The sequence below is a fragment of the Lacerta agilis genome, chromosome 5 (assembly GCF_009819535.1).
Source record: "Lacerta agilis isolate rLacAgi1 chromosome 5, rLacAgi1.pri, whole genome shotgun sequence".
NCBI lineage: Eukaryota > Metazoa > Chordata > Lepidosauria > Squamata > Lacertidae > Lacerta > Lacerta agilis.
The window spans coordinates 17,334,559-17,352,150 of NC_046316.1; the positions used below are offsets into that span (position 1 = coordinate 17,334,559).

The 17,592-nt window shown below is 44.1% G+C and overlaps 1 protein-coding gene across 2 annotated transcripts in view; it reads left to right on the forward strand.

Annotated features, from left to right (window-relative positions):
* The window catches only part of RET (ret proto-oncogene), a 90,660-nt gene that overhangs the window by 59,786 nt on the left and 13,282 nt on the right, over positions 1-17,592 (forward strand). For both annotated transcript variants that reach the window (XM_033148739.1, XM_033148740.1), the window contains 7 exons: positions 1,413-1,532; positions 4,151-4,404; positions 9,906-10,053; positions 12,773-12,880; positions 16,480-16,694; positions 16,784-16,906; positions 17,334-17,404. In XM_033148739.1, coding sequence (XP_033004630.1) covers positions 1,413-1,532; positions 4,151-4,404; positions 9,906-10,053; positions 12,773-12,880; positions 16,480-16,694; positions 16,784-16,906; positions 17,334-17,404 — 1,039 coding nt within the window. The remainder of the gene's footprint in view (positions 1-1,412; positions 1,533-4,150; positions 4,405-9,905; positions 10,054-12,772; positions 12,881-16,479; positions 16,695-16,783; positions 16,907-17,333; positions 17,405-17,592) is intronic.

The window sequence follows — 17,592 nt, forward strand, 5'->3', positions numbered from 1 at the left end:
ATCCACTTGGACCACCCATCCAGTTTTTCCTGTCAGCTGCAAAACTCAGACCTTTGTCCCACTTACTGCTACATTCCAAAACCAGACTGTTTCTTTCTCGTCACACATGCATGCATGCATTGGCAAAACATTGCTTTTTACCCCCACCTCCAGTAAGCAAGTATACCCTACATTTTCCCTTGAAAGCAACAATTCATCATTAGAGCTCATTAAAGGAATACATGTACCGGTAGATGTTAGACAGGCAAAAGCTAATGGATAGTCCATTCTTCCCAATAATTTTTCCATTATTGTCATGTCCTGCTTTCACTATCACACCTCCCAGTGGTCTTCCCAAACCCTTCCAGTTGTGTTGGACTACAACTTCCATTCCCCCCCCCTGACTGTTAGCTACACTAGGGGGAGCTCATGGGAGTTGTATTCTGGAAGATGCCCTTATTGATGAAGACTGGCCATTCTCCATTGCTTCCAAATCACCTCCTCCTATCCATGCTTGTTTCCCTATCCTCTTTTGCTATGCTGTAGCATCAACCTGCCTTGTATTTTATTTGAATCTGTTCTTGAGCACCCAACCACAGCCACCACAATGGCACTTGGGGAACAAGTCCGTTCTACCTATTGCTGCAAGAGAAGTGATGCCCATTTCCAAGTGCTGTCTGCCTCTCCCGTTCCACCAGCTTGTGGAGAGGGGAGAAAGAAAGCTATGTTTTGCAAGCAAGGGTAGCAAAGCAGAGACGCTCCACTTGCAAATGCCAGCCTTGTCTCTCCCCTGGCAATCAATGGTGGGGAAGAGAGAAATGAGCAGATCACCACCCCTGTGCTCAGTGCTTCAAAGTGTCCTTTGCAGTGTGGTTCCTGCTGCTGTGCTGTCACCAGGGTAGGATGCAGATTGCCACCCCTCTCACCTTGCCACCTAGGACACCGCAGCTCCCCCCTTCTCTCTCAAACACCCCCCCCCCTCACTCCAGGTCTGGCAACATATTCTGTGCATAGATTGATCCATTGATTTGCTAGGACTCAGTCATGGCACAGTGGGCAGGATTATAGCTTCGAAGACTATTTTCAGTAAAGTAAAGCTAGCAGTGATGTAGCTGCTTTTGCACATAAAGCAAATCTATACACCATTGTGAATTCCATTTCACGTTTGTCTCTACTGTAATATTTTAAGGCAGGCTGTTTTGTGGCAGCAACTGATAATCATCATAATAGCCACACAAAACAAGGTCTCATGTGATTGCTTCTTAGAGCTAAGCCCCAAAGACAGGTGCCAGTTTTTGCGCCCAGATTTGTTTCTCCTGTTTTTACAAACGGAATTTCCAATGCTCAACAGAATAAACCCGCAGAACATACCGACATGATATATTGAGCTCTGTCTGTGGAATGGTGCATGCTCACATTCGTGTTTAATTTAGGGACCAACATTGTTGGTGGCCACCAGAAAGGCCTGAATGGACTGGGAATCAAGGCAGGACATGGAGTTTGTCACTGCTTTCCAGGAATTAGCTGTTACTGCGAGAAAGATGATATCAGAGGTAAGTCTGAAGTTTATTTACTGACTTTACACTTGTGCTATTGAATGCTCCAACACTTTCATCTTGGATAGATAAAAAATTCTCTGTGTGTGCTCTCCCTCTCTCTCATACACATGTATATGGGATGGAAGGGTGCATACAGGACACGGCCACCTATGGAAACTGAAGGATTGTGTATTTCTTCCTGCCAAGGAAACATTCAATACGCAATGAGATTTTGATGTAGGAGCACATTGAAATGAGTGATCATCCTCATGTATTCTCTAATGGAAATAAACTTCCACATATAACTGCCACCATCTCCTTACTGACTGCCCTCAGGTCACTGTGTGCTCGTTGCAGATTCTGAATTCCTCGTGCCTATAACTTACAGCTGGGATATGTACTCTCCACAACACCCAAAAGCATCTCCCTGACTATACTGTAAAGCAGCGCACATTGCATGAGAATTCTTGAGAATTAGGTTAGATGATAATGGGTTAGTTTCCAATCCGGTTGCCACCACTAGGGGGGTAAGACAGGGCTGTTTGCTTGCCCCTGCCCTGTTCAATTTTTATATTAACTCGCTAGTGGCTCATATGGCCAATGCTGCTTTCCATCCCCCAAAACTAGCAGGTCGAGCTTTGAATGTCCTCCAGTATGCAGACGATGCCGTCCTTTTAGCTATCCCCCCCATTGGGCTGAGGAGGATGCTTCGAGCACTTCATGAATACGAGATCCGACACGAGCTCCAACTTAATTATGCCAAGACCAAAATAATGGTCTTTGCTGCTCGACCGAAACTCCATTCGTGGTCGATTAATGGTATTCCTCTAGAACAGGTTAGCTGCTTCAAATACCTGGGCCAGGTAGTACGATCAAACAGGTCTTTCCTGGCACACAGAGAATACATAGCCACAAATGCATCTAAAGCAGCCTTGCTGATTAGATCCCTGTATGCCAAGAAACAGGCACAAACAGTGGAAGTTGCCCTGAGACTCTTCCAAATGAAAGTCCTTCCACTACTACTGGTGGGCATTGCTTTGGGTTCACATAGAGACTTTGTAAGATTGGAATATATCCAATCGCAATTCCTCAGGGCCATTCTCAGGATCCCCCCTTCCGTTGCGGGTGCAGTCATGCGACTAGAGACCGGCTGCCAAGCCTTTAGGTATGTGGCCCTGAAAGCGAAATTATGGCTATGGCTCAAGTTACGCTTTAGACTGGTGGGTTTGGCTCCTCCGATACTGAGGGATAATTTTAAATCACCATGGGAAGGGGAGGTGGTGGAGGAAGTGCAGAAGTGCGGACTGTCCTCCCTTTATATAGAGTCCATGACGTATAGACATGCTAAAGCGATGATCGCTCACAGGTTGGGGGATATCGCCAGACACAAGGACATAGCCCGCGTGAAACCTGGGATGTTTCTGGGGGAGCAGGTGTATCGGGCTGCACCAGCCCGTTACCTGGCAGATATCCACTATGTGGAATACTGCAGACTTCTCACTGCGGTCAGACTGAACGTTCTTGACTCGGCGGTTTTGAGGGGAAGATTTAGAGGAATTCCATATGATCAGAGAACGTGCCATTGTGCTTTAGGAGAGGTAGAATCCACAGAACACATTCTACTGAGTTGTCCCTTTTATAACGATTTAAGGCAATATCGCATAGCCCCATATTTATCTCAATTTAGCTCTCGATTAAGAGAAAGGCAGGTAGCATATCTGCTGAATAAGCCCACTGGGAAAATAGCCTTATCTGTGGCTAAATTCCTCTTCCTGGCGCTCAAGTGTTGGAAGCGCAAAATCGAATGTCTCAATGTGGGTTATCTGTATGAGGTTTACTAGTGCTGTCCTATTTTAATTGTGTATCCCTCTGATTTTTTTTTTTTTTTTTTTAGTTCTATAATTTTGTATTGAGAAATGTTTTTTTCTTTCTTTCTGACTATTGGTCGAATAAAGGATATGTATGTATGTATGCATGAGGTGGGGGCAATCGTGTTGTGAGCTTCCTTGCCTCAAAGCTTAGTCAATGGCAAGCACTCATAAGATGCTGGCTGCAACTCATTTGGTAATAAAATCAGCTTCCAGGAGATGGGAAATTCCCTGTGGCCATGTACACTGATTGCACTATGGTAGTAGTAGTAGTAGTAATACAATATGGAGATAATTATTGTGATGTTTAGATTATAATTTTTAAATAGAGATGGAAATGAAGAAAGAGCAAGCGCTTTTAATTTTCCAAGGACTTTTTTTCCCATTTAATGGCTGACATTATCCTTTAATTAACTCTTGATCAAAAGGGAGATTGAAGAAAATTAAAGATTAAGTGAGAGGGGTCTGAAAAGAACTAAAGACAGAAGGAAGTATCTCAAGCTACACAGTTGGCTTGATTTGGCAACACTGATCAATGCAGCCTGCTGATTTTAGGGAGCAAGTATAGCAGCTTTTTAGCAACAGTAAAAGCTGCTTTAACATTTGAGAGGACGTTAGGTAGCTGATGTAGGTGTTCCTCTACTTCCCAAGTTGTTTTCTCCTAATACTTGCTTTCAATAGAGATGCTTTAAATGTGATTGTTAATTGGCGTGGAAAGAAAAAAATTGTGGCAAGGGCCATGACAAAATTATTCTTTATCCACAGAGCCATTGTGTGATTACATGTGCAAAACTGTGATTGCAGGAGGAGTCCTGCTATCCTTCATTATTTCAGTACTCCTTTCTTCCTACTTCATCCATCGCTATCACAAGAATTCTCCAAAGCCACCTATTGCTTCTGCAGAGATGACCTTCCGCCGCCCTGCCCAGTCCTACCCCATAAGCTACTCATCGACAAACGTCCGTCGACCATCAATGGACTCTGAGAACCAGATGTCAGTAGACACGTTTAAAATACCTGTAAGTTTTTCCAGTTTTCAGCTACTTTTACCATTCAAGGCATATGGAGAACCAGCTTCTATTTACTACTGCTGATTTACCAAGTGTGCGGAAGAGTTCCTGGTTTACTCCCACCATTGTATTTATTTGTCAAATCCTTCTTACAGCTGCCACCATGTATCTTTACTATGTCTGCTGTTTACTAGAGCCTTAAATCTACATAGTAGCGGTGGTACTTTCAGTTTGGCATAAAACAAGCCAGGTTCACAATAGGGGTAAGTAAATAAAAGTAACAAGTTGTTCTTTAAAGGGTAGAATAAGGTAAATATTATACCAAACCCTCCAACATTTCTTCAATGAAAATAGGAACATCCCATTCCATAATCATAATTTTACTGTTTATAACCCACACATCCTACTGCGTTGCCCCAGCCACTCTGAGCAGCTCACAACATATATAAAAGCATTAAGTTTTGTTTGTTTGTTTTTTTAAAAAACTTCCCTATACAGGATTGTCTTCAGTTGACTCGGGGGTCAGATAACTCCATACCCTCCAACATTTATCCAATGAAAACAGGGACATCCTAAAGAAAAGTGGGACATTCCAGGATCAAATAAAAAACCGAGATGGCTTGTTTAAATCAGGGATGTCCTTAGAAAATAGGGACACTTGGAGGGTCTGCTATATTTAAACCAGTTACTGTTTCTTGAAGATTTAGGTTTGCTCTAATAAAAGCTACTGTTACTTTAAATGGTAAAGGTAAAGGTAAAGGGATCCCTGACCATTAGGTCCAGTCGTGGTCGACTCTGGGGTTGAGGTGCTCATCTAGCTTTACTGGCCGAGGGAGCCAGCGTACAGCTTCCGGGTCATGTGGCCAGCATGACTAAGCCACTTCTGGCGAACCAGAGCAGCGCACGGAAACACCGTTTACCTTCCTGCCAGAGCGGTACTTATTTACCTACTTGCACTTTCAAACTGCTAGGTTGGAACTTTAAATGGTAGTTGCTTGTAAATATGGAAACTTACAGAGAAGTGAAGGAGAGGAGGAAGAGGGTGGGAGAGGAAAAACTGGCAGGGAGGAAGGGAGAGCAGAAATGAATCTGTCAGTTTTCTGATAGTTGATAGCTGTCTTGGGCAGAGAGATATACAGAAGGGGGGCAGAAAGAGTTAAGGGGGCCCTACCCACAAGCAACACTGACCCCACCCACAGCTGGCATGCAGCTACCAACAGTTTATCCCTTAGTCAATGCAGGGGGTGGGAATCCTATGCATAATGCTACTTAATATAATTTGTTCAGTTTCCTTTCTTCACGTATGGCTGATATTCATATGGAGTTTGAGATCTTGGAAAACAACTTGCAGTAAGTTTATCTGCCTGAAAATTAGACCCATATGAATAGAAAACATTCCATTCAATTCTGTGGTTGTTCCACCTAATACAATAGCTTGTTTGTTAGTTGTACGTCCTTTGGTATGGAACCATAAATGACTGCTTGTTCTACTGGAATGAACAATTAGATTACAGTTAACTAGTCCCTCCAGAAGTCTGCAACTAATTATTTTAGCAACCTCGTTTGGCTGCTCCTCACTGCAGCTGTATCAGCCATACAATATTAAAACCCGTTTGCCTGAGAAAATTTCAGCTTTTAAAAAGTCGAAACGAATAGCAGTCTTTTTAAAAATAAAATGATAGCTTGTGGTCATCATGGCCACCTGCATTTATCCTGAGCTTTTGCTTTACCATGTTTGCATACATAGTTCTACTGACTAGGTCAGGAATGACCAAACTTGGGTTTCCCCGGCCCCCTTGCCTGCCTTCCTGTGTCATATTAGGAGTCTCAGTTGCTATGCACTGCTGCTTCCTACTCGGCAGACAAGCCTTTCGTTTGCCATGGGGAAGAAGGGTGACTGCAAAGAGCCTAACAGCGCACAGCCTGACACACACAAGCTGACATAGGGAAGAATTGCAGGGGCCATGAGAGCCACATGCTGTACTCCCCCCCTCCCATTTTCTAAAAAGTGACCTCTCATCTCTTGGGGGGCGGGGCTTACTTCCGACACCACTGATTTGGCTGAACACCATGTAAGAGAACCACATGCTGTTTTTGCACCAATAACAGGTCACCCCTGATGCCTCTGTGTCTCTGCAAAGGCCTCTGAGATGACTTGTGTGTTACTAGCTGGAGGATGAGGTAAGATTTGGCACATGACATTCTCCAGCCTTGCTTGCACATTGCAGGCTCCCTTTCCAGTCAGGTTCTGGAACCTGGCTAGACTTTTGTAGGTGCAGCCAATATACTGGGGTAGGAGAGCTGAAAATACCGTATTGGCCTGAATATAAGCCACACCTTTAAAATTGGAGGGGGGGAAAGAAAAAAAAAAACCTGGATATAAGCCGCTCCATTCCTCGCTGCTCCTGGCTACATGGGGGGGGAGCCACTCTGCATTGCTGGTAGCCTTTCCCCTTCCCGACCTTGGGAGAGATGACGGGGGACTATGCACAGGGCAGGCGCCACTTTGCTGAACTCCTGGCTGCATACCGTAAGGTCGTGAATATAAGCCACACTTTAACTTTTCATGGTTGGAATTTGGGAAAAAAGTGAGGCTTATATTCAGGCCAATACGGTAATAATATATTTCACATCTGGCAACCAAGGCCCCCCTTTGCTTTCAGATAGTACATGGGTTGTCAAGTCTAAAAAGCCCGGGACACAGAATTTTCAGAGGCCTCTAGCAGCCATGGTGGCTCATTCACCAGAAGTAATGTATTTAGCATTAACTCTGGAAGCAAAGGTATACTCGATTCTGACTAAACTAAGCCTACTGATGTATATTTTGCTCTAGGGGGCTTAGTTTGCTCAGAATTGAGCATGCACTTTCAGAGTTAGTGCTAAATACATTACTTCTAGAAAACGAGCCACCATAGCCACTGGCATTTGCACTGGGCACACTGGAAGAGAATGAGGTAATAAATAAGTAAACGGTCACATAAAAATGAAGAGTAACATCAATAGTGGAAATATTCTTCAGACCCATTTGTTGTTGTTGTTGTTCAGTCGTTCAGTCGTTCCGACTCTTCATGATCCCATGGACCAGAGCACACCAGGCACCCCTATCCTCCACTGCCTCCCGCAGTTTGGCCAAACTCATGTTAGTAGCTTTGAGAACACTGTCCAACCATCTCATCCTCTGTCGTCCCCTTCTCCTTGTGCCCACCATCTTTCCCAACATCAGAGTCTTTTCTAGGGAGTCTTCTCTTCTCATGAGGTGGCCAAAGTACTGGAGCCTCAACTTCAGGATCTGTCCTTCTAGTGAGCACTCAGGGCTGATTTCTTTGAGAATGGATAGGTTTGATCTTCTTGCAGTCCATGGGACTCTCAAGAGTCTCCTCCAGCACCATAATTCAAAAGCATCAATTCTTAATTGCACGAATTTTATGAAATAAAGTTTATGAAATGACCACAGACACAAGAGCCACAGGTTACCAACCTTAAAAGTCCCGTTATAATGTATGTGGAAAAAGCATCCAAATTAATATTGCTCACTTAACTTTTAATGCCCAAGCAAAACAGAATTCTGTTTAAATGGTAATCTGGTGCATATATACATGAAAGGATAGAGAGTGAAGGCTCCGTTCCAGGAACATTAAGCTCAATGTGGTTGCTAGTGTCGTAACCTTAAAAATTCTTCTCTGCACAACGGGGAATCAATGTTGGAGGCATTGGGGAGGAGCTTCTGCCAGTGAAACACTGTCTTTTTGTGCATCTCATTTGTCTCCCTAGACTATATTTAGATGTTAGGGGATGATACTTTCATAGAGGCATGTATGCTGTTTGCTTTTGCTTCTCTGTTGGTTTATACAGTCCTCACTGTTCTGTGACTGTCAGGCTTGATAGGTTCCCGAAACAGAAAGGCAATTGTCTGAGATGAATGGTTGAGTTCTAAAACAAGCCTCCCTTCCCTTTCGGTTTCCTCAAGCTTATAAAACGGTGAAATGTTTTTACCCAAGAGCATTTACTCTTCATTTCTGGCAACACTGATGGGCAAGAGCGCAGATAGTTTCCACCCTAATTGCCACCAGTCATGTGCATATACTGGCTTCATAGTTTTATAAAAGGCAGCTGCACCTGGGAACTTCAGGGTTGCAAACTAGACCAATAAATTTCCATAGATTGTACGTGATCAGGCCTCAGAACCTTCTTCAAGTGCAAGCAGGAAAAAAACAAAAACATTTGGGTTGGCCAGGTCTGGTATACATATATTATTGCTCTGCCAAAAGTTATCTTCTGTGGTTTTTTCAACCATTATCCATCAGTTACCAGTAATATAGAAAAGAAAAGTGAAGGTTGTCTCTAGGCCTGGGCAATATATCAATATATCGCCCAGGACCGGTATGGGGAGCAGACTGTGATGTCGGCTTCACTCAGCAGTGTATCACTGGTCAAACTACTACCACTCCTGACTCCCTCTGCTAGCAACGTTTTCCAGTGAGCGTTGTTAGCAGAGGGACTCAGCGGTGGCAGCTTCATCAGCGATATATCATGGAGTGAAACCGCCATCCCACCCTGCCCTCATACTGTGCAGAGGGAGAAAAAGGCTGCATCTGCTTCTTTTAACTGCTTGGCTGAGGAGTGTTCAGTTACCGCTCCCCTCAACTGAGCAGTTAAAGGATCCCCCCAGCCCGGCGCTGGCTCCCACGCAAGTGGGGAGAGCACCGGGCATGGCTCTGCTGGGGATTGGGAGCCCTCTTGCACCCCAGCTGAGCATACAAACAAGCTGCCTTGTCCCAGACTGCTAGCGGGTTGGTTGAAACCACCTCAGCTCCCACGATGAGAGCTGTGGCGATTTCACCAGGCGCCTGGCGGCAGTGCAGCTTGTTTTTTCAACAGTGTGGTATATGAGCAGGCTGCGATGTTTGGCTGGTGATATACTGTGATGATGAAAAGTTTATATCGCCCAGCTCCAGTGGTCTCATTTTAAAGATATTGGGGGGGGGGTGTTTAAGGTGAAAGGAAGGGCTTCCTTTAAAAAAAACACCAGTGAGTGTATTGCTCTCTGTCTCCTGGTAGCTCAGCATCCCCAAGTCCCTGTGCTTCAATTAAAGCCCAGGTATCTCCTCCCATAGGGCTTTTTCAGATCAGGAAGCACAAACAGCCAAGGAAAGGGGAGAGTGCTGGAGAAATGTTTAATAGAAAGAAAAACGCACATACCACACTTCGCTAAATTGCAACAACCATAAGATAAGCTCAATCTTACACCCACTGCATTAATAATTTTTTTTTTAAATGAAAATCTAAAATTACCTGCTAATGAAGCAGAAAAGCAGAAACTTCTTTTGCAAGGGAATATAACTATTGGCAGATTAAAGAAGGTATTGGGGCCTTCCTTCCCCGTTTGGCAGAGAGAGAAGGCAGGTTGGAAACAGTACCAGATGACCTGCAGTGGAAAGGAGAGGGAAGTGCCCCCATCAAATGATGTTACTCTTCTGTCTCATGAGATTTACTTTTTCGTCTTAACACAGGAAGATCCAAAGTGGGAATTTCCTCGGAAGAACCTGGTGCTTGGCAAAACGCTTGGAGAAGGAGAATTCGGGAAAGTCGTCAAAGCAACTGCTTTCAGGCTTAAGGGGAAGGCAGGCTATACTACTGTTGCAGTCAAAATGCTAAAAGGTACTTTTTCTGCAAGCGCCTGGAAATATCTGCAATTGATTTGGTAACTTATGACACAGGTCCAGCTTGGAAGCAAAAAGCTGCCAGATCCCACATACGTTCCAGCCGGATGTCCTAAAGCATTCTATTTATATTCTGACATTTTTCCCTGTACTGCATTGATGAGGGCAGCCACTTCCACAGGGCACAAGGGCAGCTTGACTTAGCTTGGCCAATGTAGCTCACTTAAATTGTCATTTCAACAGAGGCGTTTCAAGAGCATTCTAAAAATGCTGTGCTTTTCAGCTTTAGCTGAACTCTTTCCTACAGATACTTTAAAGTACAGTATAAAAATAGCACCTCATTGTCACAGATAATATGCGAAAGAACAACAAGCTCACCAGATCTTTCTAACTATAGCTGCTCTATCAATATACAATGGCCAGATCTAGAGTATTTGGTTTGTCACAGCAGAGTGTGAGAAAAGTGAAGCAGTAGCTTGGAAGGAAGGCCAGCTTGCCCATGGGTATACCCATTGTTCCTTTTGCTCTGCTTCATCTGCCTTCCTTTTCCTGCATGCAGAATTGGTGCGGTGCCAATTCCCCTTTCCCAAGCACATTGGCATTGGGCTGCAGTATATATCAGGAGAAGCAGTGAAGGGAGGGTGAACGAAGGGAGATGGAAGGTAGCATTACCCATCTCTGCAAAGTGGTAATAACAATTTCAAGTTATGAAATGGTAGAGCTATTAAGAAGCTGAAGATCATCGAGTTGAGGTATCTGTACCAGGCAGAATGTTATAAACCTCAAGCAGTTAAGGCATTATTAGCCTGTTGTTGGCATCCATCTGTCTCGAGAGACAATGGGGTGTGCCTCCAAGGTGAAGTCAAACTGCTGGAGAATCAGTGTCTGCTGTGGCTGCAGAGATCAGTAAGTCATAACTGTTGCCTTATGTGCTGTTTTTGCTGCGTTAGCAACACCAATGTGACCTCTCGGGGGCGCAAGCTTGGGCAATGTGTATGGGAGGTCCTGGGCTGCCCAGATGAGAGCCTTGTTGATGTGGTCCAAAGGAAAGCACAGCAATACATTGGGCACCAGCTTGGCTGCAGGAGTTGCCAGGAGGAGGTGTGCTGGACACTATCCAACCACCTTAAGGACTCCAAATTTGGGTAGAGTTTACTCCTTAGTCTTTTCTTCTCCCAAAGATGTCCTGCAAGGTAATAATAATAATAATAATAATAATAATAATAATTATTATTATTATTATTATTATTAATAAATTTTTATTTATACCCCGCCCTTCCCGCCAAACCGGGCTCAGGGCGGCTAACACCAATAAAATCACAACAAAAACATAAAACAGTTCATTAAAATACAGATTAAAATACAGTTTAAAACTAAATCTAAACTTCAGCCTCATTTTTAAGTAGCCCACCAATCACCCCAAAAGAATGAAACATCAGGGTTAAACTGAAACCAACCCAAAGGCTAGGTGGAACAGCTCCGTCTTGCAGGCCCTGCGGAAAGATGCCAAATCCCGCAGGGCCCTGGTCTCTTGTGCCAGACTGTTCCACCAAGTCGGGGCCAGTACTGAGAAGGCCCTGGCCCTAGTTGAAGCCAACCTAGCATCCTTGTGGCTCGGGACCTCCAACAAATTATTATTTGAGGACCTTAAGGTCCTACCTGGGACATACCAGGAGAGGCGGTCCCTTAGGTATGAGGGTCCTAAGCCGCATAGGGCTTTAAAGGTCAAAACCAGCACCTTAAACCTGACCCTGTACTCCACCGGGAGCCAGTGCAGCTGGTAGAGCACTGGATGAATGTGGTCCTGCGGCAAAGACCCCGTGAGGAGCCTCGCCGTGGCAGGTAGCGGGACATTCACCTGTATCAAGCTGTATTGTGACCAAGCAGGAGCTAGCTATCAACATGCCTACAGTGCAAAGAGGAAGTTTAAGATACCTTAATTCTCAGCATCTGCTTCCAGGTTCTGCTGAGTATGCAGTAACAGTGTCCCGTCCCCCCCAGAACAAAGGGATATTAGCAACAGACCTGACTTTTTGGTGCTGAATCATCTCCAAAATATTACTAAAAGAGGAGCAGTTTCAGTTCAGATTTCTTCTTTAATGTTCTCAAGTGGTTCTCACTGTTTCCCTTTGCCGCCACATTGCAGCAACTTTTTCAGGCAAAGATACTCAAAGCCATCAAAGAATACAGGAGCCTGGATAGGAGCAGTTTGGCCTGCATTTGTTCCCTACCTGCTACATCTTCCTTTGCAATAGAATGATTAGAAGGTGAGGGTTGAGCCATGAGGGGTTGTTATGGCAACCCAACTGTTAAAGGTGGGTGACAGTTAGAGAATCTAGTGGAGCAAGTGTTTTCAAGATAATCTGGGATTCTTTCATGAAAACAAACATGCGTCACTTCATGCCTCTCAGTACTCTCTTCTTTGGCTTGGAAGAGGCTAATTTTCCCCCACGTGGGTAGAAATCAAGGAAGCACTTTCAATCTCTCTATATATTATTCATTTAAGGCATTTTAAACCTGCTCTTCAGCTGAAACAGACTCCCAGAGTGCTTTACATGAATAATTAAAACAAGGAACACCTTGCCCCTAATTTGTTTAAGATGGTTATTTGCAGCCAGTAAGTGCCAGAGATCCAGGTAGTATGTCAGCATTTCAATATTATGGGAATAGTGTTTGTAATTAATATATGGTATTTCTTATGTTGCTCTGTTCTGCAGAAAATGCTTCCCAAAGTGAGCTGAGAGATCTGCATTCGGAGTTCAATCTTTTGAAACAGGTCAACCATCCACATGTCATTAAACTCTATGGAGCTTGCAGCCAAGATGGTAAGTGAGAGTCACAAACGGGGACCATTTTAGGCATGTCCAATTTAGCTGACGCACGGGTCCTTTTGGACCTGGAGGAATGGGGTGGGACAGGGGCAGGGTGGGCTTACGCGCATTCTGTCAATGTGCGCTGTGACCAGGAGCGCAAGTGCCCCGTGGAAATGGGGAGTTGCCTGTATATAAAATAAGAAAGAGACGGTATGTAAATCCCCAGGGTGCCACAAGAGAAATACAAGCTTGGGACAGTCAGTCAATCAGTTTTTCAGTCCTGTGCCCCAAAGTATCCATCAGCAGAGGGGGGCTGCCTTTTATTTCTGCTGTGGCACTTTCACTGCTCTGGCCAATTCCTCCTTCCTAACCTATTCCACTGGGGGCCAGTTTTTGGGCCCTACCTTCGCATTGGATGTGATTGCTTTCCTGGAGAAAAGATCAACAGAACTCTGGGCTCAGAGGAGGCTTGCAGAATCACCGGGCTTTATTGGACAAAGGTGCTGCCATCTTAGATATTGAAATACTCCCATCACATGTGTATTATTCAGCTAAAATGGTAGTATCTGTGGCCACGTGCTTTGGACATGACAGGGACACTTTCACAGTGATAGGTACAACCCAGCAAAACAAGTAAGAAACACACATACACCTTACTGATAACTTTATAGGATTTTGTCAATTACTGTATTGGCCTGAATATAAACCGCACCCGAATATAAGCCACACCTTTAAAATTGGAGGGGGAGGGAGAAAAAAACAACAACAAAACCTGAATATTAACTGCTCCCTTCCTTGCTGCTCCTGGCTGCATACTGGGTGGGTGGGTGGGAGCCGCACTGAGTTGCCGGTGGCCTTTCCCGTTCCTCGCTCCTTCCCTTCCCAGCCTTGGGGGAGAGGACGGGGGACTACACACGGGGTGGGTGCTGCTTTGCTGTGCTCCTGGGGCTGTTTGCCCCCAGGCTCCTGGCTGCATACTGTAAACATTTCACGGTCAGAATTTGGGGAAAATGTGAGGCTTATATTCAGGCCAATACAGTAAGTGACAGATGCTTAGTTTAGAAATAATATTCCAAAGGACGATGCAATAAAACAGCCATAGGGGGAATTATTAGTTTGGTAACTTAGGCATTCATCTCAATAGATCTGATGGCAATTGTTGTTGCATAGCAACAGTCTCACATTTGAAGGGGAACTGTGCCTTAAGGGACTGGCATGAGATTTGTTATACTGCCATACTGAAGTTGGTTGATTTGTGCAGCCGTATATTCAGCAGCACCCCCAGTTTCTGAACTTGCTAATCAGCCACATTCATTATATGTTTCCACATGGCACAATTTATAAGAATTTCATTTGTGGCTGACGGCATGTGGGGGAAGGTTTTTGTCATCTCCAAAGCCCTGGGAGCAGGGTTCCATAGGAGTTCCTGGGGTCAGAGTTTTAGTGCCCTGCTTAGCATCTTGTCCCTCCTATGGCTAGCACAAGCAAGATAAATTACACAAAGTCTATGCAGATGTATTTAATTTGAATAATGTATACAGGCTGCAGCGTCCTGCTTTTGTGTATATAAAATTTGGATTCATTTGGCCTGGAATTTCAGGGTGTTGTTATTTTTTAAATCAAAGATAAATACAGAGCTAGGTTTTAAGGTTGGTGAATGAGTAAAATTGATACAAGCTTGGCACTTTCTTGTTAGCCTGGTGCAATAGGGGAGAATGCTAGGAATCCTGCCGTTTCTGGTTTGGATGCTTATATTCTCTTGTTGTTGTTTAGTCATTTTAGTCGTGTCCGACTCTTCGTGACCCCATGGACCAGTTAAAGCTGGGATAGGAGAGCTTTGAACCTCCAGGCCTCTGTGTTCAATATTGTAGCATGGGGGAGAGCATTCATGTGGGTGGCTATGATGAGGCAAAGCTTGCTAATGGACTGAAATGTCAGGATCCTTTCTGCAGGAATCTATACTTGAGAGCTTTAACAAACCACTGTAATTAGTGTGCAGGGAGCACGAGATACTGTGAGGATTGCCACAGGCTGCAGAAAATAATGTTCATACCTTAAACCGAGAGCTTTTGATTGGTTTCTCTGCGCAGACCAATTTGCATAGAAATCTTCCTTAAACATTCCATAAAACCAAGGAAACGTCACAATTTATCTGTCTGACTTTGAAAGTAATGCAGCGCAATGCCATTGATTGCTTTTCTTAGACAGGATACCCAAAGGCATGTTCCCAGAAATAAGCACTTTTCATTTCAACTGCCTGTCTCCATGGTGGGAGAACACTTCTGAACATACGAGTTCACCTTATAGCACTGGGTTCTGTTGTGCTCTTTTTCATAGAAAAGTTTATATAATGTTCCTTTAGTGGGGTAGGAGAGCTGGAGGGGAGGGGAAAACCATATCTGGAAACCAATGTGCCCCTTTGGTTTCAGATAGTACATGGGGTAGATGAGTCTAAAAAGCCCAGGACACACATTTTCACAGCCCTCCAGCAGCTATGGTAGTGCATTTACCAGAAGTACTATAATGTATTTAGCATTAAGTGTATAGTTGATTCTGACCAAACTAAGCCCCCTAGGATTACCGTATCCATAAGACACACTTTTTTCCTCCTAAGAAGTAAGGGGAAATATCTGTGCGTCTTATGGAGCGAATGGTGGTCCCTGGAGCCAAATTGCCCAGGGGCCAAAAGCAGATGGTACTTTTTTTTTTTTTTTACAAAGAGAAAAGGGGGTGTTGAAAGGACCCCACTCAGCAGTTGATCAGCAAGAGATCGGGAGAGAGATAAGAGTCCCGGTTCCCTTTCGGCCCCGGCCCCGGCCCCTTGCCCAGGCCTCCATTGTTGGATGTGTTGCAGAGGGAGGTTGTTTGTTACCCCAGCGACATGTGACTGGCTGATTAGATTATCTGTCTGGAAACTGTAGAAACGGCTCCCATTCCTTAAGATTTTTCAGAAATGTGAGTTGAACCCCATAAAAAAGTCTTTTTGCTTCTCTCTTTGCTTTTCCCCCTTTGCAAAACTTTTAGCTGATCCTCAAAAAAAAAAACAAAAAAAAAAACAGGGCTTTTCCCTTTGCAAAAAAAGCTACAAAACTTTTAGCTGATCCTCAAAAAACCCCAGGGCTTTTCCCTTTGCAAAAAAAGCTACAAAACTTTTAGCTGATCCTCAAAAAAACAAAACAAAAAAACCCCCAGGGCTTTTCCCCTTGCAAAAAAAGCTGCAAAACTTTTAGCTGAGCCTCAAAAAAGTGCTTTTAGAGGAGGAAAACCATAAAAATAATTTTCTTGTTTCCTCCTCTAAAAACGAGGTGCGCCCTATGGAGCGAAAAATATGGTATGTGCAAATAAGCTTTATATTCAGATTTGCTTGATATGCATAATTTAGGCTGTAGTGCTGCAAGGGGGTAAGCCCCGTGGATCTTAGTGGGACTTAAGTCTGAGTAAGCATGCATAGGACCAGACTGTTAAAACAGGTAACAAAATTAAATGTTTTTTTGGGGGGTGCAGGTGGTGTACAAAGTGTATAAATCTTGCTGATGTGCTGCTTTACTATCTAATTATTGAGACCAAGCTGACCTAACTCTGCTTCTGAATTGTATCTTTTTATGCCTCAGGGCCTTTGTACTTAATAGTCGAATATGCTAAATATGGCTCCTTGAGGAGTTTTCTGAGGGAAAGCCGGAAAGTTGGGCCCAGCTATATGGGAAGTGATTCCAACAGGAATTCCAGCTACTTGGACAATCCGGACGAGCGAGCCTTAACCATGGGTGACCTGATCTCGTTTGCATGGCAAATATCTCGCGGAATGCAGTACCTTGCGGAAATGAAGGTATGGTGTCCCTCATTCTCGCCCTCTCTTTGTGACCTTCCAAGTAAGCATACATGACAGTTAAAAATCTTTCTTTCCTTTCCCCAAAGCTTGTACATCGTGATTTAGCAGCCAGAAATGTCTTAGTAGCTGAAGGGCGTAAGATGAAGATTTCTGACTTCGGTTTGTCACGAGATGTTTATGAGGAGGACTCTTACGTCAAGAGGAGCAAGGTACAAACACAGTCACTGGCAGCCTGGGATTGATAAGTTGATAAGGAAACCATACACATTAGTAAGAGAACATCTGGGCACAGCACATTGAAACATGTCTAGTAGGACTCACCAGTGCACAAACTTTTGTGTGCCTTGAGATTGTAAAAAGGAACAGCCAATATGGGTTGTGTAAAACTTGTGTATGTAGTCTTCTGTTTTTGATCTTGTGCAAGCTATTTACTTTCAACCCAAGGGGTTTCCTGGTGCATCCATGTTTTGCTGTAATCAGTATGAATGAAATGCACATTTTCTGATAAAAGGCATATGAGACTACTTGACAACATGCATGTTAAATGTGACAAAAGTGAAATGAAAACAAATGTGACATGAGAAGCAGTGCTAAACAGAACTTGCAAGCAGTAATAGTTCTTTATTTTCCTGCCAGGGTCGGATACCTGTGAAGTGGATGGCAATTGAATCTCTCTTTGATCACATCTACACAACACAAAGTGATGTGTAAGTCTATATATTTATGTTCCCTGTCATGCAGCTTTGTCTTTGTACCCATGCTGTGCCAGAACACCTCAGGCTGAAGAGGCCATCTGCTCTATAGCAGAAAACAGAGTAAGTTGTAGCAGGCAGGATAGTCAGCTTCTCATTCACAGGATACCCAGCATCTCCTGCAAGGAGGAGTTTAAACCTTA